Source organism: Misgurnus anguillicaudatus, chromosome 3 (genome assembly GCF_027580225.2).
Source record: "Misgurnus anguillicaudatus chromosome 3, ASM2758022v2, whole genome shotgun sequence".
NCBI lineage: Eukaryota > Metazoa > Chordata > Actinopteri > Cypriniformes > Cobitidae > Misgurnus > Misgurnus anguillicaudatus.
Genome location: NC_073339.2, coordinates 26,283,354 through 26,308,645, shown reverse-complemented (window position 1 = coordinate 26,308,645; position 25,292 = coordinate 26,283,354). Strand labels below are relative to the sequence as shown.

At 38.9% G+C, this 25,292-nt stretch overlaps 1 protein-coding gene and 1 pseudogene across 1 annotated transcript in view; one reads left to right on the top strand and one right to left on the bottom strand.

The window, feature by feature from the left end:
- prkx (protein kinase X-linked) overlaps positions 1–25,292 on the top strand; it is a 377,186-nt gene that overhangs the window by 102,289 nt on the left and 249,605 nt on the right. The window contains exon 3 of the mRNA XM_073863571.1: positions 4,056–4,319. Coding sequence (XP_073719672.1) covers positions 4,056–4,319 — 264 coding nt within the window. The remainder of the gene's footprint in view (positions 1–4,055; positions 4,320–25,292) is intronic.
- LOC141363576 (5S ribosomal RNA) lies at positions 17,918–18,034 on the bottom strand (annotated as a pseudogene).

The following is a 25,292-nucleotide window of genomic DNA, read 5'->3' as shown; positions in this document are numbered from 1 at the left end:
ATCTGCTGCATAGCATTCTTTCTTCCTTAGAAATATCTCAAAAATTCGACATATGCTACATCTACATCTGACGCAGAGAAGCTTATTTGACCTCTAGAATAGACTATTGTAACTCGTTACTCAGGGGATGTCACGCAAATCAGGTAAACAAGCTTCAGCTAGTTTAAAACGCCGCTGCAAGAGTACTTACTCAATCTAAAAAGTATGACCACATAAGTCCAATTTTGGCATCTTTACACTGACTACCAGTTAAATATCGCATACAATTTAAAATATTATTAATCACCTACAAAGCCTTAAACGGCCCAGTACCCTCGTATCTTAAAGAATTACTATCAGAATACATCCATCACGTACACTGCGATCACAAAATTCTGGCCTATTAATTATCCCTAGAATATCAAAAGTGTCTAAAGATGGTTCATTCCCATAACTCATCTGGGTAATATACTTATGCTGCAATAGTTAGCCTGTCTGGAACTGAGCGGATTTTAAACCAAAATACTGTATGACACTTGCATTACATGTGAACGGCCCCTATGCTAATAGGATTCTGTTTTCTCTCCCTGTCTCGTCCTTGACCCAGTGGTTTTCTCGTGGGTGCTTTTTTACTCTTCTCCAAACAGGGGAAGAGTAAACTCAGGACTTACAGGATATCCAGCTCTTTAGTTATTTTTTTGGGGCGCGATGCTAATGGACTATCAGATTCTATGGTTTGTGCTAAGCTATGCTAAAAGTGGTAGCGCCAGGTCTGGAGATTAGCTAAATGGATTCCAAAGCAGTAAGAAACAAATGTTATTTTCAAAAAATTGGAGTGTCCCTTTAAGAGAGCTTAGCATAATGAAATGCCCACAAACCCTATTGAACTGAAGCAACATTGTAAAGAAGTCCCAAAATTGGTTGTTGTTCATCTAAGGATGTATTTAACAAATTTTAAGGCCTGCTTAAATGAATTTATTATTCTGTCCTGAAAGCCATAGAATTAAAAGATGGTGTTACTCCTTTTAAAATATTACCTTTTTAGGGGTCAAGCACCGAAGGTGCTGAGACACCTATTGGAATTAGGGGCCAAGCACCTATGGTGCTGTGGCACCTATTGTTTCTGTTAGTATTATTCTTCTTAATCTTCCTAATCTTAATTTTCCCCAATGGGAGTCTATGGCAGCCCTATGAACCGTATGTAGGAAAATTATGAAATATGGCACAGTTGTAGTGGTTCTGAAGCTGTATCTCGGCCATTCTTTGATCAATCGAAATGACATTTGGTACACTTTATGTAGACCATGAACTGGGGGTCCATGCCTAATTGTGATCTTGGTGTCTATGGATTCCTTGTCTCATGTCGAATCTGTCGATATGTAGTATGCATTGTTTGACACCGCCTGTCCGCCATTTTGAAATTTGTCATAAATTGCTATAACTTTTTAAGTATTGGACGTATCCGTGCAAAAATCAGTAGGGAGTTTCGGCATGATGTCTTGAAGGTACCTTGGAAGTCAGAGTACAGCGCCACCTAGGGGTTATAAACTATAACAGTTCTTATAGAACTGCTTATAACTTCTGAATACTTTGTCTGATATACATTTTCTTTGTGACACTGGATTCACTGGTTTATGCCGATCACAATGATATCTCTTTGGCATTTTCCAACATTGTGTTCATGTGTTATTGTAAGGCATATGTTATTTTTTCGCTACTCCTTTTACAAATCTTGTTTATTTTATGCCAGGTTCTGCTCGTATAATATTTGGAGCAATCCGCACAGAAGTGACTGAACAGATTTTTGATATTATGTTCTCTTTCTTAGATATACTGCTTCAAAGTTGACCGTGCCTGTGACGTTGTCTATTTGTCATAGTAAATTAATGTGACTGTATATTACATTGTATAGCATTACTATACAGAATGTGCATCTTTGGTGATTGGCATGTCTCTGCTGTTTCTGCTGCCCTCTTGAACTGTGTCAACTGAGTGGTGCATCTAGTAAATCACATGCATTGAGATTCTGAGTTCTTGGGTTCGAATCCCGCAAGGGGCATGTATTAAGTTCTTCTATTAAAGTTTTGTTCTCTCTCACCAATTCTTCTCAACCTGTTTGTAGTTCACATATGTTCTATTTTTGCTGTGTTTGCCGTTGTTGCTCTGCACTGCGGTGGTTCTGCTCTTTGATTGCTGTGCCTTGTGTTCTTGATGCACCTTGGGTGCTCAATGCGCCTTGGGTGATTGCTGCGTTGTATGTTGCTTGCTGTGCTTTGGGTGCCCATTGCGCTGAAGGTGCTTGACCCCGCAATTGCTGCTTGCAGCTATATTTTACATGTGTCTCTGAAACGCCGGCCCCAGACCGGTCCAGCACACCATCCAGCCATCTAATATGAAATCAAGTAATTTTATGGTAAGACTTGATTAACCTGTCAAGGTTCATTTTGCCATTACAAGTGGCCTACTGTACATTATTTTGAATTTTTATACGACTCTATAGAATACTTGGTTCAGGGGCGTAGGCAGAAATTGTATTTTGGGTGGGCTGGGGCAAAAGTGAGTGGGCCAATAGTTTATCCTAGAATAAAATGACTTAAATAATAATTAAACCTTAGAGTAGAAAAAAGAATAGACAAACTGCAAAAACAGTGACATCTTTCCTTTGCAATTTTCGGCTAAGGCAATAATAAAACACTGTCTAAACATGTTCAACCAACACATACTGTAGCTCAATAAAGGCTGGACAAACCAGGCCAGGCAGTCTTAGGCTAGTCAGTAGTGCAAAAACAGTTCACCTGAAATAAAGTAGTAATAAAATAAATAACAACACACTGCCTAATTTATATTAAATCAACCATATACACTGCAATCAGCCTGGTGGAAATTAAGCTTTTGTGCCAAAAAATAGCAACTCGTTTAAATTAAACAATGTAACTTAACCTATAAGGCATACATCTATACACAACACACCACTTAGTTAAATCACTTCCCGAGCAAAAATTAAGGAAATGAGTTAAACAACAGGCTTACCTCTGTTGTTTTAATTCTACAAAACAAGACGCAAAAGCCTGGGTTTAATGTTGAAAACAGAAATGATCTCATTATAGTCCAAAGAGTCACAGAGTTATTTTTCAAAAAACAAAAGGCACAGGTTTTTGAGGCGAGTAGTACTCGTGGATTCAAATTGGGTCGTACGTGGTTCATCAGTTGCCGTTAGATCAGCGGGTCAACCTGTGTCAGTCTGACCGGAGAGCGCACTGGAACTGCCGCCAGGGAGCAAGAGGCAACGGGCGCCACCAGCGCCTGACTAGCCGCCTTGGGGGTTGATGAGTTTGAAGAACTGGGCTGGTAGGACTCGGCAGATGGAGGCAGTGCCGTATCGTCTTCCTCAACTCTTGCTTTTTTAAATAACACATTAAAGAGACTTTAGCCATTATTGTGGCAATTTTAATATTAGCTAAAAAAGCAGTTAGCAAAGTTAGCTGGCTGGCTGCCAGAGCCCGCCGCTCCCCACAGAGTCTACCTGTCAGAACCCCTAGCAACCAATTACGTTCCGGAGGCTTCCTACAGCTTGCTTTAACAATTCCATTTTATTTAGAAAGCAAATTATACACACACCGGTCAACAATAAATCAGGTTTATATTAATATATTTTCTTAAATACATTTGAATAATAAAAATAAACAAAAAATGTATTTTGATTAAACTTGCCTAGGCGGGCCAGCGAGTTATGTGGGCGGGCCAGTGCCGCCCTGGCCCATTACTGGCTACGCCCCTGACTTGGTTATGATTGGTGACTTGTGACATTCTGAGGTCAGCTCTTCCCAAATAATGAACGCTGAAACTGATAAAACACCACTCATCTGGGTGCTGTGATTCATCCTGAGTGGTACTAGTTATGTGTATAATTTATCACTTTGCTGTCTCTTTTCTAATGCCAAGAAAATATAAAAAACAACCAAAAATTATTTAGTACTGTGTTAGTACTGTAATAAGCAGATAAATGTACATCCAGTGATTATCCTTTGCATTAATGCATTGTATGCATAAATCATCATTCCTGTGGACTTTTTTAGGTTCTGGACGCATCACGATGACCGTTTCCTGTACATGTTGATGGAATATGTAAATGGTGGAGAACTCTTCAGCTATTTACGCAGTCAAGGACGTTTCAGCAACAACACCGGACTCTTTTATTCAGCTGAAATCGTGTGCGCCATTGAGTACCTTCACTCCAAAGAAATCATCTACAGAGACCTAAAACCGGAGAATATACTGCTGGACAGTGAGGGACATATTCGCCTGACGGATTTTGGCTTTGCCAAGAAGCTTTCAGAAAGGTATGGTGAAAATATATAAATAATATTTGTGTGGTTTTCTTATAAACATCCTCACACATACATATTTTATGTTGATATGCAAATATGTCATTTAACTTGTACTTTTAAAAATACATGGCAAAACTTTACTTGAATGGGGTGTTCATAAGACTGACATGACACCTTCATAATCATGACATGGCAGGTATAAGATCAGCCTCTCACCGGTTAGATCACTAGCCCACCGTGACACCGTTCACCGTCGTGTTGATATTTTAGTGTAATTAAATCATTTAGTTTCGTTAGAGAGAGCAAACACTTACAACTGAATGTGTCTTCTGCCTGAATTCAGTTGAGCTGAACGCGCGTCACGTCACAGAGCAGCAGGTGTCAGATTTCATTTATTTCTGTCAGAGTTTGCGAGGCGAGCAGACTGACCCGATGATGACAGAAGCCGCGTGCTTACTCGTTTTTGTTATAATATACATATATGATGTTTAATTAAGCGAGATCCTTTTGTTGTTGTGTTTTTCATCAAGAAAAATATTAAACCCATCATTTAAGCAGCGCTTTTATGGAGAAGTAGTCGGTTGCTCTGCTTGGGACTGGCGGGTTCTGTGAGAATTACCTGCGCACATTGACTCGAGCACTTAATTAATCCAGCTGTTGCACTCGCATTGCACGCAAATTCATGTGCGATTTAACGCAGCATACGCAAGCGCTGCATTTAAACAGTTGCATAATTCAAAAGTGAAAGTAAAATCCAGATTTATAAGCCCCTCCCACCCAGTGATACCGGTGTCACCGGGTTTGTCACACGCTGATTAACCGGTGGAAAAATTACGTCACCGCGGCAACCCTAGAGGATAGTCAAGTCCTTAATTTCATGAGTTTGAATACTGATTATTGTTCATCCAATTTTTGTGTTTTTTGGTGAAGAAAAATAAGTTATAGCTACATCAGTTAGTGTACATCAGCATAGCAATACGATTTCTGAGAGGAGTCATAGTATAAATTATTATTATATAGAGTATTTCTATGTATGATCTTCTCTGTAATATATATATATATATACATACATACATAAAATCAATGGGAACTTAGTGTATAATAGTGTATAGTAGTAAGTATAGTAATAATAGTTGCTGTAGTGGTGGAAGTAGTGGGAACAGTGGTGATTACAATGAAAATAAATAGTAGTTATTTATAGTAATAATGAAGATAATAATATAATAATATTAACTGAAGTAGTCTTGTCCCTCAAGGTACTATAGCCCCTTATCCCCGCCGGCACACATCCCATCACGTACCTGGTCTGTCTTGTCCTGACTTCTGTGCCATTCGATTTTTATATATATATATATTCTGTGCCATTAGATATATATATATATATATATATATATATATATATATATATATATATATATTTTACGGGTGGAACGGTACACAGAAGTCCCGGTTCGGTTCGTACCTCGGTTCAGGCGCCACGGTTCGATTCACTTTCGGTACAATGGAGGGAAAAGCAAAACAAAAATGAAGAAGGCATTTTTTTAGTACGTAAGATAATCTTAAAAACATAGGTGTCCTTATCAGTGTTATTTTGAGATGTCATGAATATGAACTGAAATGCATTTAACATACTATCTTGTATTTCAAAAATGTATACCACTTTAAGTAATCTTGTACTCATCTTTCATACAAATATGGGTTCAAATGTATTACAAGTGTTACCTAAATACATTTTAAAATTACATTTTGGCCTTATTTTATATTAATGTACTAAAGAACAAAAATATAGGCTTGTAGGATGAATTAATAGGTGTGTACGACTTCACAAGGCGCTGCAAGAAACGACAAGTGGATGACGTCAGAGTAACATGAGAGTGATTTGAAATCAGGCTTCTCCGCAAGATTTCTCGCGGTACTCTGACGCTGATTGCACTGCGTAAAGTCGAGCACACTTTAAAAAAGCAGCTGAACTCGACAGAACTGCGCCTCGTCCATTAATTGTTTATTAGTAGGACAATTTATCTCCTACTTCTCAGCGTGAGAAATACACAGTGTGGCGTGTGAGCGTGTGAACTGACTGAAATGCGTGTGAACTGACTGAAATGCGTGTGAACTGACTGAAATGCGTGTGTGTCAAGGTGAATGCGTGAGACTTGAGAGCTCTGATTAGATGTATTTCCACTCACATACCTAACAACTGCTGAACAACGCCGACGCACAGTCCTCGTCTTTTCCACCACTCTCTCGTCTGTACTACTGTGACTGGAAAACTGAAGTTTTGCTAAACTTGCGATCTTAAAGAGGCTGGCGAAGCGTCTAACTCTTGTGGAACACCACTTGCCATCCTCGCTATCGCTGCTCACTAACTGACTGGACCGGCGTCGACCTGATTAAAAACTGAGTGCCAGAATGTAGACGGGCTCTGATAGAGCGCATACATAGGCGGAGCTCGGCTGCATCGGCGCCAAACAGAGCTTCAGAGCTAAAGCGGGGCAACAGATTAGCTGTCCGTAAAGAACCCGCGTATCTAACAGTAGTTCTGCATTACATTAATTATTTTGCACGCAAGTTTTTTTATTTTCATACCGTGTATTCTCCGTTTAAATTCATGCACCGAACCGTGACTCCCTTACCGATTCGGTTCAAAACTATTACATGTACTTTTCCACCCAAAAAATGTTACCCAAAAAAGGGTAATTGGCCATCACACCCGGTATCTCCAGATCAGGTTCCCCTAGTGGATGACTGTGTGTTGTTAGGTTGTATGTATATTGTTATGTTTGCATCAATTGAAGAAGTTATCTTGGACTGTGAATCCTGGTATTCACTAGTTAGCTCCCCAACAAGAGACACCATACACAGTCCAGATTATACTGTTATTATGACAGACTAATTGGAGTAGGGAAATTCTGACAGGGGATCAAAGGCAGGGAGTATTCTGTTGATAGTGCTCATGCCAACCGGTCGGATCATTCAGGCTCACAGATAGCAGAGGTGACCCAGCAGTACCCAGAGGGTTTATGGATTATCTATGACAATACACTTACATGATAGATACATAACCATCTATATATTTTCAATATCAACACTGTAACCTCTACTACCTCCACCTGTATCAATATAAATAATAGTATTAATAGATTTATTAAACGTTACCGTATGCAAAGTTTCAAGTAAAAAGAGAAAATATATATAACATAAAATAAATAAACAGGATAGTATGACTTCCTCATAGTCAGTTATCAGTATATAAATACACACACACACACACACGCACGCACACACATAAATTGAAAGTACTGGGCTACAATATATACCTATACATATCCAAAATTGTATACATAAAATATATGGCAAACATATACAATACTTATTTTTAATTATTCTATTGTAGATGCAGTTTGTGTTTAAATTCCATGAGACTTAATATATATATATATATATATATAATATATATAATGCTAACAAAAGAGGGCTGAATGTTGTGTTAAATTTTAACAACTGGTTTTGTGTTTTTGATGTATGTTGTTCTTGAATGATATGTTCCCTTAACAAGTGTAGCCATTGTGTAATTGATATTTGGCTTTTATTTTTCCAGTTGAGTAATATAGTTTTCTTGGCAACAGCTAGAGACAGAAGTAAGGGTGTTGAATGTCTAAAAGATGAGTTCATTTTTGTGGTATCGCCCAATAGATATAATTCAGGAAGCATTGGGATTTTAATTTAAAAAATTTCTGTTAATTTGTTTGTGATATCGGTCCAGAATTGAAATACTGGCGGACATAACCAAATTGCATGAATGTAAGAGTCCTGTGTATTAAAGTTGCAATTGGTACATCTGTCAGAAGTTCCCAGGCCCATTTTAAACACATTGTGTTGTGTAATGTGTGTTCTATGTATTACTTTATACTGAATTAATTGAATATTTGTATTAGTGCTAAAACTATTTCTGCAAACTGTTTTCCAAAAGTTCTCATCTGTCTGTATATTGATGTCTTTCTCCCACTGTTTAACTGGTGTGGATGTGTTTGTGTCTATAGATGATATTAAAGTATATAGTTTTTGTTAGCATCTTTACTGAATTACTAATTGTAGTGATATGTTTTAAAATAGTTGGGGGGTTTGCGATATATTTGATTCCAGTTGTAGTTTTAATAGAATTTCTGATTTGTAGATGGTAATATTAGTGTTCTTTTCCTAGATTAAATTTCTGCATTAGTTCGTTAAATGTGATGAATGTCTTACCCGGAAACAGGTGAATTAAATGTGTGATGCCTTTCTCCTTCCATTTGGTATTGTTGAGCGGACTATGGTTGATAGTAATGTCTGGGTTGTTCCATATAGGTGAGTTGATATGTGGAGTGAGATCATGATTTATCAGCATATTGGTTTGCCACCAAGCGTTAAGAGTTGTTTAAATCATTATATTTGTAAATAGGTTATGTTGTTTAATTTTTTTGTGAGTGATGGGAGATCAGATGTAATAATGTCTTTACATTCTGCTTGTTCTAACTCTAGCCACGGGTTTTGGGTGGTATCATATCTTATCCATTTGCAGAGATATTGTAGATGCGATGCTAAGTAGTAATGTAAAAAGGGTTTTTTACCCCGGGGAGGCAGCCTTTTTGGGCTTAACTTAGCTTCCTCTTCTAGACGTTACTTTAGTAATACGCTCGCTTATAATGTTGAGGCATAGCCGCAGCAAATTTAACTGCTTATGCTATCGTGTATTTTGTTATCTGTCGTTTTGTGTGCTTTTCACTGCTTCTATTAATGTAAAGCTGCTTTCAAACAATGAACTTTTGTGAAAAGCGCTATATAAATAAAATTGAATTGAATTGAATTGAAAAAATTAGGTGCTGCTAAACCATCTTGTGCTTTATTTATTTTTTTAGCTTTTGTAAACTTATTTTAGGGTTCTTGTTTTTCGAGTAAAATTTCCTTATTGTTTGATCTAGTGATGTGAACCATTTCTTTGTTGGCTGTACAGGTGTCATATTAAATAAATAATATGACACCTTTGTTGGCTGTACAGGTGTCATATTAAATAAATAAAGGACTTTCGGTATACACATTTTAACTGTATACACATTTTAACAGTTACACATTTTAACTGTTGCAATACGACCTATAATGGAAAGTGGTAACATCATCCATCGGTTCAAGTCGTCTTCTATTGTTTTTAATAGTGGAATAAAATTAAGGTGAAATAAGTCTGACAAGTTCTGGGATATCTTTATTCCTAAATATGTAATGTTATTTATTGTAAATGGTGCATTCTGTATACTAGTGTCGTGCGAATTCATATTTAGTGGTAACATTGTAGATTTTGTCCAGTTTATAGAGTAGTCTGATATAAGAGAGTATTTATTGATGAGTCTAATTGTTTCTGGGAGTGATATTTGAGGATTTTGTAGGACAAGCAATATGTCATCTGCATATAGTGAGATTTTATGATTAGTTTTGTGAGATAATACTCCATGGATTTTTTAATTTTGTCTTATTGCAGCTGCAAGAGGTTCTATTAATAAAGCGAAGAGTAATGGAGAGTCCCTCGCTGTAGCTGAAATGGTAAAGATATTATACCGTTTGTTATGACAGAAGCTAATGGTGTACTGTATAATGTTTTAATCCAATGGATAAAGGAGTCTCACAGTCCAAATTTTTTTTGTGTTGTATGAAGAAAGTACCAATTAACTTTATCAAAGGCCTTTTCGGCATCCAATGATAAAATTAATGTTTTTTTCTTGTTTTGTTTACATATATTCATTATATTAAATAATCGTCTGGTATTATTAGATGATTGTCGTCCTTTGATAAAACCTGTTTGATCTGGATGGATGAGGGTTGAAATAACTGATTCTAAATGGGTTGCTAAGGCTTTGCTTATTATTTTGAGATCTGTATTAATAAGAGATAAAGGGCGATAACTAGTACATAATGTTGGGTCTTTATTTGGTTTGAGTAAAATTGTAATTAATGCTGTGTTCATATGTACTGGAATGGATAAGGTGTTTTTAATTTCTGTTGTCATTTGCATAAACAATGGGGATATTGTCGACCAGAAGTGTTTATAAAATTCGGGTGGGTATCCATCTAAACCTGGGGCTTTGTTATTTAAAAGGGAATCAAGAGCCTGTTTATATTCGATTTCTGATATAGATTTATCTAGTGATTCTTTTTGGGTTAAAGTTACGCTAGGTAGAGTTATGTTATTGAGAAGTAAGTTAGTTTCTTTAGTTTTGGGATCCTTGTCGTCGCTGTACAACTGTTTATAGAATCTACGAAAGGTGTCATTGATGTCTTGTGTGGTGTGAAGTGTCTTCCCTTCTGTGCTCTTAATTACAGGGATTAGTGTTTTTTCTCTATTACGTTTGAGTTGATTTAAATTGTGAAGATCTTGACATTTAGTTAAAGGGGCGTGTTCGTGGCGGCCTGGCAAAGTTTGATGTTTCACCATGAGAAAGCTGTTGTAACTAGGGCTGCACGATAAATCGCATGTGATACCACGCGCATCACGTCAGTAATGCCGGTTACTTGATTAGTATTAAATCGCCATCAGCTGTTTTCAGATGGCTCGACATTAACTGCACAGAGCCGTAGTTCCCTGACAAGCTGGGCCATATCGCATATATCCGCGATAATTAATGCGAAATTGCCCCGATTGTCAGTGAACTACAGCTCTGTGTAGTTAAAGCTGCTCGGTCTGAAAACAGCTGATGGCGATTTAATACTAATCAAGGAACCGGCATTACTGACGAGATGCGCGTGACAAACGCATGCGGTTTATCGTGTAGCCCTAGTTGTAACTCAGGCATACAATGTCCGACCTGTCACAGACTTCATATGTTAGACAAGGTTCCTGGCGGTGCATATGCGTGCGAGGGCCCTTCTATCGCTGCTTGCAGCTTTAATTTATAATTGTATTTTGACAGCAACACAATACAAATATGCAATTATATATTATAGCCTTTATTTCTGCATATGTACCTGTGTAGTTAATAGACTTTAGCTTAATCTAATGTGACAAAGCTAATCTTACGTGTCAGTATAAATCCAAGCAATTTTTGGGAATTACTAAATGTCTTTCTTGTAAGTAAATTAAAAGTCAGCTTTAAGAACAGCTGATGTCTATTAACAAAAGCAAAAGTTGGTATGTACGGTTGTGTTCTCAATAATACAGGTGTTTGATTGATTTAATACTCAAGCATTCAGCAGGTTTTGATAATTCAAGTGTAGTGTTTAGCATATACGAAGCAACGAATGTCTTAAGCATATATATCTTTACCATGCTTCAAAATGCAACGCAGTGCAATGTCATTTAAACATCTGAATTTATATAATATAAATTGGTACATTGTTATACTATTTAAATCAGGTATATGAGTTGGTTGTATCAGCAGCCAATGCTATACATAATTTATGCAGGCTTGTGAATGTGAAACTGACCTGAAAGTGATGCACAGGTTTTATTTTGGACCATTTGAAGACAAAATGCGGTGTCTTACCGGGGATACAGTAGCTGTTCATCCAGTAATTACTGGCGTGTTACTGTGCAAACGGATGGCATATGATATCAAAGGATCACAAGAGGAAACTGCTCTGCATATTTTTTAATTGCTCTCGCTATACTTTTATGTTTTTTGTGGGTCGATCTGCGCAGCGCCATCTAACAAAAAATATATTTTTTAAAACGTACCCCAATACTGGCTATTTCCTCCTTGCTGGAGTGTGACGTGATTAGGGTCATGTGCGATCAGTGGCGGAGTGGCAATCGGGAGAGTGGGGACATTTCCCGGTGGGCCGGTGTTTTGAGGCCGCCAGGGCCGGTCTGATAATAACCCCGTCTGGCGGCCTGATGTGCGACCGCTTCCTACCTCCCACTTGTTAAACTGTGCAGCCTCTCTGCTCAACACAGTATATAACAGTGCTCAACCTGTTCGGCAGGTCCAACCATGTCTAGGTTTTTTATAAATATAGGGGGATCAGTGAGCACCCCTCCCCAAATGGCATAGCCTGTTGATCTTTGATGTAAAATGCCGCCGAACGCCTGTTTATTGCAGTATGTATGCGGTCGGATCCATCATGCGGATAGACTACTCGATAGACTAATAAGTGTGGATTAAGGATGTTTAAAATCTTTAGCCTGGTGGTCAGGACATGAATGGATCAAATCAGCAGATTTGCAAAAGTTTATTTATCTCCACATAGGCTATATCATAAATAAAAATTAGAAGGATAACTGTGCAGTATCACATTATATATTTCCTAATATGTGATTTCCATATTATAGACAAGAGTTTTCCTTGGCAATATGGCAATAAATATCCTCAGAACATTATTTTTTTCAGAACTTTGACAAAAAATATTTTCAAAGAAACTGTATATTCTTACAGTTATTCAAAGATGCACTCATTATTCTGCATATGATTTGAATATTAGAGTATTCATGTAACAGCAATGAACGTCTCGTATAGCAATACATATCCACACCTTACTTAACATAACAGCATAATGAAATGAATAAACAGACAAGGAAGCAGAATTGACATGTAAATTGTATTATTATTACGGGAAAAACAGCAATATTACTGAAATAAACTCTGAGGTAAATGCGTCAAACACGCTGTTAACCGCACTAACAAGTCTATGCTAAATAAGCAATAACAGTGGAAAAACATTATTATCTCCCAAAAATTTTATGACAAAAATTATATTTAAAGGAACTGTATTCTTACAGTTATTCAAAGATGCACAAATTATTCCATATTTATACCACGGGTCTGTTGAATGCTGCATTCTGATTGGCTGAGAAATGTTCTATGGGTGTTGATTATTTTTCTGTAAACCGCACACCTAATTTTTCAAATGTCTTAAAAATAGGCACCAGAGCAATGTTTGTGTTAACCGTGGTATAAGCAGATTAATTGACTCCAGTCCTTTGAATTATTTGAACATAATGCACACTTGCGGTGTAACGGAGTACCACCTTGGTGTGCATTATTTTCTTATAATTCAATGGCCCATCGTCAATTATTCCTTACATTATTTCCTGTTTAGAAGCACATTCGTCTCTGGCCTTGCTCTGTTATGTAATAGATTGACAGGTACGCATCCCCGTCTTTCAAACAGGTATCTTTTTGTATAGTTACTCATTTAGGAAAATTAGCCATGATTTTATTATTTTAATGATTATTCTGAAAGTTTTTTGGCAGATTGATTAGGATTTGTATAACCCTAGTTTTACTACAAATACGAGACCTTAGTATTTTATTTATTTATTTATTGACCACAGAGGGCCGTTTGTCTATGAAAAATACCGGTAGATTTTTTGGTCCCACTCCGCCCCTGTTTGCGGTGGATCGCGTACAAACCAATAGGGTGTCGGAATGGTATATGTTTATACTTCTTATCCAACCACAATCCAGGGAACTACACTAACCTTTTCCACTGGTGGCACTTGCTCTACTAACTTTTTCAGTTACTGGCGCAGAACATGATTTGGTCGCACAAATTAGTTATATTATATTATGGATAATAATGAACAATAATGAAACTGTATTGAATACAGATGTGCTTTTAATTGTACTTGCCATCTTTTATACCACATGCCGCCTTGTTTTTTTTTAACGTTGCAGTGTTTCCCACAGATCTGAAATTTACTTGTGGTGGTAGCCTGTGAAAAGGGCAATCATTACCCACCGACAAAAAATGTTCTATACATGCAGGGGGGGATGCGTGGGATTTCCCCCTTTCTGGTCAATGTATCCCTGCCTCTGCTTAATTATTTTTATCCCCGGTGGAGATACATTTATCCCCCCTCAAAGTGATCAGTGCTACTACAGAAGTGGCGAGACGGATCACAAAACTTATCACGGATCCGTGGTTTGATTAAAGTCAATTTTATTTTAAAATGTGCTACTTTGGCTGGCTCTGATAGAGCTGCCGCGCAGCCTCTCTGTATTCACCACTCTGAAGACTTGCTCAATGTCCCACCCACGGCGCTATCTGATTGGTTACACACCCGGTTGCAACTCATGAGTAATGGTCTATCAACACTTGCTAGATGGTTTTGGAGCTGTGTGTCGAAATGAAGGAAGGCAGCTTATGCAGCAGTATATTATTCAGCATATTAAAGCAGGAATAAACATCACAATCTGATTATCTGTTTATGATGACAAGCAGAGTTGGTGTCCCAGTCACACCAAGAATGGCCATTGCTACACGTATGATAAACCCAAATGAGGCGTTTAGCGAGGCGCGGACGCGTCCAGTTCTTGACTAACGTAATGCATCTGTATTTTCTATCATTTCACTGTAGCATAGTATAGCAGTGTAACTTAAAGTTAACGTTATTACTTTAAAAGCAGCAGTTAAACTGTTTCTACTGTAATGGTTTAACTTTGCAACCAATCCATTGTTCATACTTATGTTTAAGTTGACACTACGTTGTGCCATAATAGTTTTGCCATTCAAGATTTAATTCTTGCGTGTTTTTTCGTTGTGCATGATCACAGTTCATATGTGTGGGAAAAGAAAAGCTATTAGAGTAAAAATATTGCATTAGGCTGCTTCATGAGTTAATAAGAAAAAATATTTTACAATTCCTGCAAATGCAGTGATGAAGTTCATGTTCTCATGATTAATTTTTATGAATTAAAATGTTTTGAAATGTGCTTTGGACAGAGGCGCATTCATTCGCGCAGGTTATGTTTGGAAAGACGATGTCCTGTAGCTCAGGCACAGGCACAGACCCACTTTTCAACAGGCTCACCTAAAACCTTTTTTCCAAAAAAAAAACCCACTTTTACTATATTCTAATTTTGTCAAGAATTATAAAACATTTTTTAGTTTTAAAACCATTTTAAAAAGCTGTTTATATTTTGATGTTTCTGCGCAAGTTCAGCAGACAGTGAGGTTCGGGTTTGTTCCGACCAGAGCTCGTGAGCTGAGAGCACATATCTGAATATTAGAAATATTTTAAATAGAAATATAATTTTTTTATATTATAATGGATTTTTGTTGGGTCGGACAATGATTACCAAATTTCTCTCTTGTATTGCTCCTCATAACCACTGAAAACAGTCAAAATTATTATGGACGGAAGTTAAAAGTGGTGGGTACAAAATGACGAAATGTCACCGAAAGACGCCTATGAAAACATCCCCCACTCTGTTTTTTTCACAATTCGCACCCTGTATACATGTGACAAAGAACTAATAATGTGTGACACAACACAATACTTTGATTTAGTGAACATTAATATTAATTTCACATTATAGTTCGTTAATCTAACCACCCAAACTTTCTTTGATCAAAGCTGACACTGTTTGTCAAAGCACCACAAAAACACTTACTGTTTTTGCACTGATATATGAAGCAATTAGATGACCCCTTTATATTCAAACTCAATATATACAATACTATGTACACTATATTAATAGACACTGCAGGTCTATAGATTATAAATGTGACTGATGTTATAATAGTTATCATTTCAATTAGATGGAGCAGAAGCAGTAAAAGGCCTATCTTTCTATTTCTCTCTTACCGATTAAAAAAAGGTTAACCCACTCATTATTTCAGATTTAAAAGTCTACCTGGTGACAGGTGACTTTACTTACAGCTTTGCGTTTTTTATATCTTGAGTCAGCTTGAGCTTTGCTTGTTCAGTGCAATGCTTGACAACGTTTTAGAAAAGATATGGTTTATTAATAATAAGATTATAAAAAATAGGAGAAAGAAAATGCAGCGCGTGGTTGTATAACAAGAGCCAGTGGTTATCGCCATAGAAACCGGAGGCACGCTAAACTGCACTCGAGCTTTAGCGCTGTAGCGCTCAAGGCCGCTCTCCGATCGACTCGGGTTATACACAAAATATTAATCAAACTTGGGACCCAAACTATGACCGACCCCGACGCGACTGACCATTTAATCTCATGGGTCTCGGGTCTACCGTTCAGACACATGGAAGGATACAATGAGACATTGAGCTTGCTTCGCGTTGCACCGACCCAATTCATTTAGAAACAGCAAGCACGCGAACGCTCACCGGGAGAGACACGACGTGCTTGCACGCAAAATAAACCAACTTGATGTGTTGAAGGCTTAGAGCACGTTATAAAACGTATTCTTAAAATACACATTTCTGTTTTAATAAATGCTCATAGTAAATCATAGCATATTGCCTAAAACATAAGGTAGGTACAAAAATAACCAGTGATACATTTGCGACCCATTAAAAATTAGGGTCGCAATGGCATTTCAAAAGGTCGCATATGCAACCAAAATGGTCGCAGTGTAGTTCCCTGCCACAATCGCATTCATCCAGATGGCGCAATTTATCTGGATAGTTTTTTTTAACAATGTCAAGCTGAAATGAAAACAAGCCAAAATGAAATAGGAGTAATGAGGTTATTTTTAAAATGTAAGGAGTAGAAAGTACAGATAATTGCACGAAAATGTAAGGAGTAGAAGTGAAAAGTCAGCTGAAAAATAATTACTCCAGTAAAGTATAGATACCCCAAATTTATACTTAAGTAAGGTAAAAAAGTATTTGTACTTCGTTACTTGACACCTCTGTTTATGACAACTGTCATTAAGTGTCATTCACTCAATTATGTATTTTTAATGCAAATATGACATCTTTTGACGTCTTTGTTGCATTCTGTAAAGGTATTTAAAATTATTTGACATATTATTAACACTTAATGACATTTTAAATGACAAAGTTCAATTTGTACAACTGCAAAAAGATATCCATGACACTATTTGAGTATTAAAAGTATTAAAATTCTATAGAAATAAAGTTAAAGTTGAGTTTAATGACATTTTTAATAACAAATTCAATTTGTATCACTAGTAAAAAGTGGTCAAACACATGACAATTATAATGGCCTCAGGACAGCCAGTGTCAAAACCAACCACATAACAGTTTAATGTAATATTAACCCATAAAAATAGGTAGATTCTTAAGTTTGATAATCAATCTGCTCTGTCATATTTATGACAGATTTATGACAAGTTATGTTGTCTTGGTAATGTCAAGTTGTCATGACAAGTTATGATGTATTGGTTTATGTCAAGTTGTCATAACAAAGACATCTCAAACAATACTATTGACTAGGGGTGTCACCATTCTCCAAATCCTCAATTAGATAATAATAATAATAATAATAATAATTCATTACATTTATATAGCGCTTTTCCAGTGCTCAAAGCGCTTTACATATGAATGGGGGAATCTCCTCAACCACCACCAATGTGCAGCATCCACCTAGATGATGCGACGGCAGCCATATTGCACCAGAACGCTCACCACACACCAGCTTATTAGTGGAGAGGAAACAGAGTAATATAGCCAATTAGTATAAGGGGATGATTAGTAGGCCAATGGGCAAGTTTGGCCAGGATGCCGGGGCACACCCCTACTCTTTTTCGAAGGACATCCTGGGATTTTTAATGACCACAGAGAGTCAGGACCTCGGTTTAACGTCTCATCCGAAGGACGGTGCTTTTTTGACAGCATAGTGTCCCCGTCACTATACTGGGGCATTAGGACCCACACAGACCACAGGGTGAGCACCCCCTGCTGGTCTCACTAACACCTCTACCAGCAGCAACCTGGTTTTCCCAGGTGGTCTCCCATCCAAGTACTGACCAGGCTCAGCCCTGCTTAGCTTCAGTGGGCAAGCTGGCTTGGGCTACAGGGTGATATGGCTGCTGGTGATGACATTTTCGATTCTAAGGTCATGATTTAATTCGATTCTCGATTTTTAAAATTTTTTAAAAAACAAAAAAATGATAGGCCATTATTATTTTTTATTATTATTTTTATAGTTTCACATTAACATGCACATTGCGTGCTTTGTGTAAATTGTCAGATAGTTTAACTCCTCTTCTAATCACCACACTGGACGAAGATGAATCATTCACTTCTTTAATGATGACAAAAGTAGGGTAAAACTGAAACCAAAAATATACATAAATGAGTACTAAATCTTCACATTAAGTCTGTTCACGTTTTAAACAATACTAGTACAAATAACGCGTTATTTTACGCAATGAAATAGCTATTTAAAGATTTTAGTCATAAGTTTGCTATTCTATTTATGCCACAGCCGGGATAAATGAACACCCGGAAATCTATTTTAATAACATATATGTCATCTTACATGAAAATATTCCTCTGCATAGATAGATGACATGTTAAAGAACATTTACATACCAACGATGCTCGTTTATAGCTTGAAATGTGACCAGATGGACTTAGACTGGTTCTGAAATACCAGAAGCTGCTTACTGAAGACATTACTGAGCGCTTCCTGATGATGTCATTAAAAGAAGCCACAGAACAAATGTGACTGTAATTTCTTTAGTATCTACTAGGGGGAGTAGGAGGAGTAACACATTAACACAGAACACACTAATACAGAACACTCCCCATCTGGTGTCCCTGGATACCATTACTTAATCTATCATACATGTCTGAAAGGGCAGGCAATAGTCTAGTCTTCGGATGGTTAGAGGAGGACCAACTCTGTAACTCGCCTCAGGTACACTTTAACCCCATCTGGATGTGCTACTTTCACTTCCACTTTGCGAACTCTGTCATCCTTGCTGGGAAACACTTCTGTGATACGCCCTATAGGCCATGTGTTTCTTTTGGCTTGATTGACTTTGATAAGCACTAAACACACCTTTTTCCACTCACAATCCACAAGCCTGCAGAACGAATTGCACCCTCTGTAAAGAGGCGTCCCTGATGTTGAGTCTGTTCATGATAATAGTGCACAAGAAGAGTGGCAATGTGGTGGCGACCAGGAACTATTATAGGTTGTTTCTCCTCATATCCCATACTAGCCTCTGTGATGCGTCCGCCCACTCTGAGACCGTTCGTGTCAATGAAAGGGCTCAGAGCTCTGATGAGACTGTCCTGTGGAAGAGATGTTTGATCCCTGATACACTGCAGCTCTTTTGCATAAGTCTCCTCTTGAACTGTACGTATGATTGTGTTTTGGGCCTTGGTGAGCATCTCTACCGTGTGACCTTGGGCGCGGTGATGCCATTAATTGCAACCATCAGGAGAATCTTCTGTATTCTTCTTTTAGAGGTGGACTATATGGGTAAGACATGAAATGGCACAGGTGAGTGACTTCCAGCTTGAGAAACGACAAAACCGTTGGGACCCAAGCATTCTTTCCCTGACAGTAGTGCTCAGAGTAGACACAAGAAGGCGAACATCCACGTCGTGTTCTGGATTCACTAGGTCAAAGGTGCCCTGTTGGTTGGGCATTTGCTGGGGCTGCGACAGGAAAGCTGGACCTGTGAGCCACATGGTGTCTTTGAGGCGTGCTGCTGAGATGAATCTCGTTGCATGATCAGCAGGATGATTGTCCGTTGATACAAAGTGCCACTGTGTGGGGCTGGAAAACCTTCTTATCCACTGCACTCTGTTGTTCACGAAGACATAGAATCGGCGCTTTTCATTGTAGATGTAGCCCAACACTACCTTACTGTCTGTGAAATTTATTTATTAAGGATAGCCCCTTAAGATAGCTGATGTCATCTAGCTGAATGTCCAGCTCAGCAGTAATGAACTCTGCGATGTCCACTGCTAACACGGCAGGACATAGTTCCAACCTCGGAATAGTCAATTCCGGTCGATGGGCTAGTTTTGCTTTGCCAAGAACAAAGCTTACGTGACTGCTTCCATCTTGATCAAAGAGCCTTAAGTAGGCCACAGCTGCTACTGACTTGACTGATGCATCCGAGAAAATGCAGAGTTCTCTGCGTTGGGCTGTGGATGGAGAGACCTGTGTATAGGACCTAGGTATCTGTAGGTTTCTGAGCTCTTGGAGTAATCCTCTCCATGCTGTCCATAGCTGCTCTTTCTCGGCAGATAGCGGTGCGTTCCAGTCGTGACAATCAACTGTTAATTCTCGAAGTATGGCTTTTCCCATCAGCAAGATTGGGGCGACGAATCCCAAGGGGTTATACAGGCTGTTAATGGTTGACAAGACTAAAAGGTTTGTGTTCATCAGACACCTGAAATGTAAATGTGTCATTCTTCAGATATCAACTGACACCTAAACTTCGCTGCATGGGAAGATCACCGGCTTCCGGATCTAGATCCTTTAGGTCGCTGGCATGATCGTCTGAGGAGAAGGCTGCCATGACTTCTGCATTGTTTGACGCGATCTTATGCAGCCTGAGGTTGGAACATGCCAGCATCTGCTGTGCTCTTTTGAGCAGATCGATAGCAGCTGAAGTTGAAGGTAGAGATTTTAATGCATCATCTACGTAGAAGTTTCTCTCCACAAATCTTCTAACATCTCTTCCAAAGGTCTCCTCTCCCTCTTGTGCTGTCTTCCTCAGTCCAAAGATAGCAACAGCTGGTGAAGGACTGTTGCCAAAAACATGCACGCGCATTCTATATTCCTTGATGTCTTTGTTAAAGTCGTTGTCTTGATACCACAGAAAACATAAGTTCCTGTGGTCTGGTCTGACAAGGAAGCAGTGGAACATATGCTGGATGTTCGCTGTGATGGCAACAGAGTCCTGACGGAAACGAAGCAGCACGCCTAGGAGGTTATTATTAAGGTCCGGACCAGTCAGGAGAACATCATTAAGAGAAACACCATTGTGCGTGAGTGGAAGACTGGTCTGATCTGCCCATGTTTTTTAGGGTGATACCCCCCAAAAATAGGTAGATACCAGCACTCCTCCTCAGGTTTGAGCAGGGGGGCTTCTTCTGCATGTTTATTTTGAAATATCTTTTGCATAAAGGCGAAGAAGTGCTCCTTCAGCTCTGGTTTCCTGTTAAAGGACCGCTGCAGCAATCTGAAATAGGTAAGAGCTTGAACCTTGAAGTAGGGCAGGTGGCGTCTCGGTGTCTTAAAAGGTAAGGGAGCCGTCCAACTGTTATCTTTATCTTTGTAAAATCCTAGTTCCATGATGTTCAGAAACGCTGCGTCTTCAAATGAAGGTGCAATTTTGTCGTAATCTTTGGATCTCTGAAACACAGCGCATCCTATGTGGTCCTTGCAGATGAGAGACCCAGTGTTGTCATGTATTTCTTTCACAAAGTAGCGGTTGGGGCATGGTTTGAAGAGGGATGCTCGTCCATTTTCCAGTGTGTTAGTGTAGGTGTTCACTACGTCTGGTTTGTGGACTTTACCAAGGCAGACACTGCCCACTATAACCCAGCCCAAGTCGAGCTTTTGTGCGTATGGAGAGTCGTGTGGGCCGTTAATTTGTTTACGCACTTTGTGGACTCTGATGAGGTCTCTGCCAAGCAGCAACATTATGGGTGCCTGGTTATGTAAAGTTGGAATCTGTTTTGCGATATATTTTAGGTGCGTGTGCTGGACAGCTACCTCTGGAGTGGGAATTTCAAATCGGTTGTTGGGAATCTGATTGCACTCTATCAGAGTAGGGAGGGAGAGAGTGACTTTTTCATCCAAAGACTGTACCTGGAAGCCTTGTGCTCTTCTCCCTGACTTCTCCACTACTCCCGCACATTTCCTGAGGGAATATGGAGAGCAGTCACCTTTAACATTGAAGAGCTCGAAGAATTCCGATCTTACCAGGGACCAATTACTCTGTTCATCCAACATGACATACAACTCCACAGCTTTCTCCTTTTGGCCGGTAGGGAAGACTCTGACCAAACAAATCTTAGAACAGGATCTTTCAGTCGTGTCTCCGCCACAAACTTCTGTACACTTTCAACATTTGGAGTCACTGCAACTTTGGACCGACGATCTCATCCTCCCCGCCATGCTCGTGTTGAAGTTTGAGGGTCTTGATGGACCATGGAGCGGGCCCTGGGTGTAAAATCGAATGGTGTCTGTCATCTTCACACTCGGTGCATCTAACATTCTTTACACAGTTCTTCGTTAAATGAGATGTTGAAGCACAACAATGAAAACAGATGCCAATTTGTTTCAAAAGGGCTTTTCTCTCCTCGAGGGGTCTTTCTCTGAACGCACGGCATTTGTAAAGGGGGTGGGGCTTCTTATGAATAGGACATGTCTTTGCTGGGTCTTCTATCTTTGTGTGTGAAGGGTTAGCTGCAGTAGCTGAGGCTGATGAGATGTCAGTCTTATGGACTGATACGGATGTACGGTAGCTCATGTTTTTATTTGTATATTTGTCTGTCTTGGTCTGTTCTCCAGTACAAGGAACAAACATGAAACTTAAGTCGTTACGTGTCCTTGCTTGTTGGGAGACAAAGTTGACAAAGAAAGAGAATGGAGGGAAGGCAACTCGGTAGCTGTCTTTGTAGCTGGAGCCTTGTGTCATCCATCTTTCTTGCAAAGCAAACGGTAGCTTCTGTACGATATTGATTATACCGCGTGCTGTGTCTAGATATGCAAGGACTGGGAGTTCACCTTCTGATTTTACAGCTTGTAGCTCGGTCAGCAAGTCTGCGAGCTCCCTGAGTTTCTGATTGTCTTTGTTTGAAATCCTTGAAAAGTTATCTAGTCTCTTCCATAGTGCGTCCTCAATGACTTCGGGTGCACCGTAGCACTCTTCAATTCAATTCAATTTTATTTATATAGCGCTTTTCACAAGTGTTAATTGTTGCAAAGCAGCTTTACATGAGTAGATGTAAAGGAGAACACAGAAAATCAATAGATAATATAAGCAGTAGAATATAGCGGCTAAGGTTAAACCGTACAAGCAAACGTATTAATAATGTTACATATACAGTAGGGCTGGGATAAACGATTATTTTTTAAACGATTAATCTAAAGATTCATTTTATCAGTCCGATTCGACTTCGATTCGATTCTCGATTATCTCCCCATTAATTAACTAATAGCAATTTATACATGTTGATTTTCATATCTGAATGTAAACATTTCAATATATGTTTATTGCTCTTAAAATTTCAAAATAAAAAAAGACTATACAAGTGCAAAATACTGCATTCTTAGTCAGAGGTAGCATTCAATAAAGCGTTTGCAGCTCATACTGTGCAGTATAACAGTATAAAAATCTCAAGTTCAAATTACTTTATTTTACATGCATTTATGAGCAAAACCTCTTCAATGTGCCTTTTGATTGTCAGTGTAACTTTTATAACTTGATTTGTTTAATCCACATTGTTTTCGTGCTGTTCTAGTCCATTTAATGACAGATATAAACACAATTATAGACTTAAGATTTATATTATTAAATCTCTTTCTCTTAAGTTTGTTAAGATAGACTAGGACTCATTTACTGCTGTACAGAGAGTGAATGAAAGCGCAGTCTTCTGGTAACAGCAGTGCCGGGCAGTAGCTTCACTACAAGTAGCGAAGCTAGTAGTTTAACTACATTTTTCAGTAGCTTGGCGGTAGCTTAGCTGCTTTCTAAATCAAAATAGCTTTTTAGTAGCTAAGCTCTTTTTTTGACCAAGTAGTGCGGTAGCTTCCACAAAAGCTACAATTTTCCAAACATTTCTGAAGTCGTCCTGAATTTGTGAATAAGTGCGTCATTTTGAATCGACACGGAACATTGTTTTTCCATATTTTCAAGTTGTGCAGCCTTTATTCATACAAAACATGACCACTCGCATCCTGTGAAGACTCGTGCTCTACCTCTGATTGGGTAATGTCACTGCCATCATCAGTTTGATTAGTTGTTTCATACAGTCAGGGTCAGGTCGGGGCCAATCAGGGTGAAAGGGAGGGTGGGTCTTGTTACTGTGTCTGGAGTTGATTTTAAAGGATGGTAGAGGTAGCTCCAGATCCGCGTACACCTCTGAAAGTTTCGGAGCTGTGTTAAGGTATGCAGGGCAAGGTGTTTTTAAATTAAGGCAGCTCACTCATGAATTTTATTCTGGGAGTAGAATGAGACCTGTCTAGGAAACTGCCCCATAATGTGAAGTACCTAGGTCTACATTATGTTTTAATTGCCTATAATTATCAAAATTCTAAATGGAAACTGAATAAATAATTACATAATAAAACTGGTTAAAAATTAAAAAGTAGCTTGGATGTAGCAAGCTACTATTGATGTAGCTTAGCTTGCTACATTTCCCAGGGGGGTAGCTTCAGTGTAGTGAAGCTTTATTTAATGTGAAGTAACTGGTAGCTTAGCTCACTACATTTTCCAAGTAGCTTGCCCAGCACTGGGTAACAGTGACATATTTCATTGCTTTCTGTTAAATTGCTCAAAGTCATGACTGTTTAAAACACACTTCACATTCATGATTTTAAGGAAAAATGACACTTTTTCGCATCAATCCACGAGCATTTAAACAATAAACAAAGCACTTTCACTTTAATTCAGCGTGACCAGCGCAGCAGAACCGACGCAGAAACGATTGCAGCACTGTTGCTACAGAGCCGCGAGCTCGCGCTGCTCATGCGGCGGGGTGCATGCTTGTTAACATGGGCGCTGAAAAAAACACGCGCCGCACGTACTGCTCACACTTGCTGTGTGAAACCGGCTTGGACTGAAGCCACTCGCGTTGCTACTATTCTACGGCGCCGCCTTTTTGGGTCTGACGTATTCTACGGCGCCGCCTTTTTGGTCTGACGAATCGACGCGCATATTTTGCGTCGACGTATTTTTGGACTTGGACTGAAGCCACTCGCGTTGCTACTATTCTACGGCGCCGCCTTTTTGGGTCTGACGTATTCTACGGCGCCGCCTTTTTGGTCTGACGAATCGACGCGCATATTTTGCGTCGACGTATTTTTTGCGTCGACGTCGTCGATTACGTCGACGCGTTGTCCCAGCCCTAATATACAGTAATGTGCTCAGTTAAGCCAAAGTTGGCTGACTCTCCCTGGGACGAAAAACCCCCTAGGAAAAAACCCGTTGGGAAAAACTCCTAGAAGGACAAAAACCCTTGGGAGAAATTGATTATATATATATGTATATATATATAAATACGGTAGGGATAGGAAGCGGGTAAGCGGATTAAACTGGTTCAGCCGGTGGTCGTTGGTCGCGCATCGGCTAGGCATCACGTTGAAGGACAGCCAG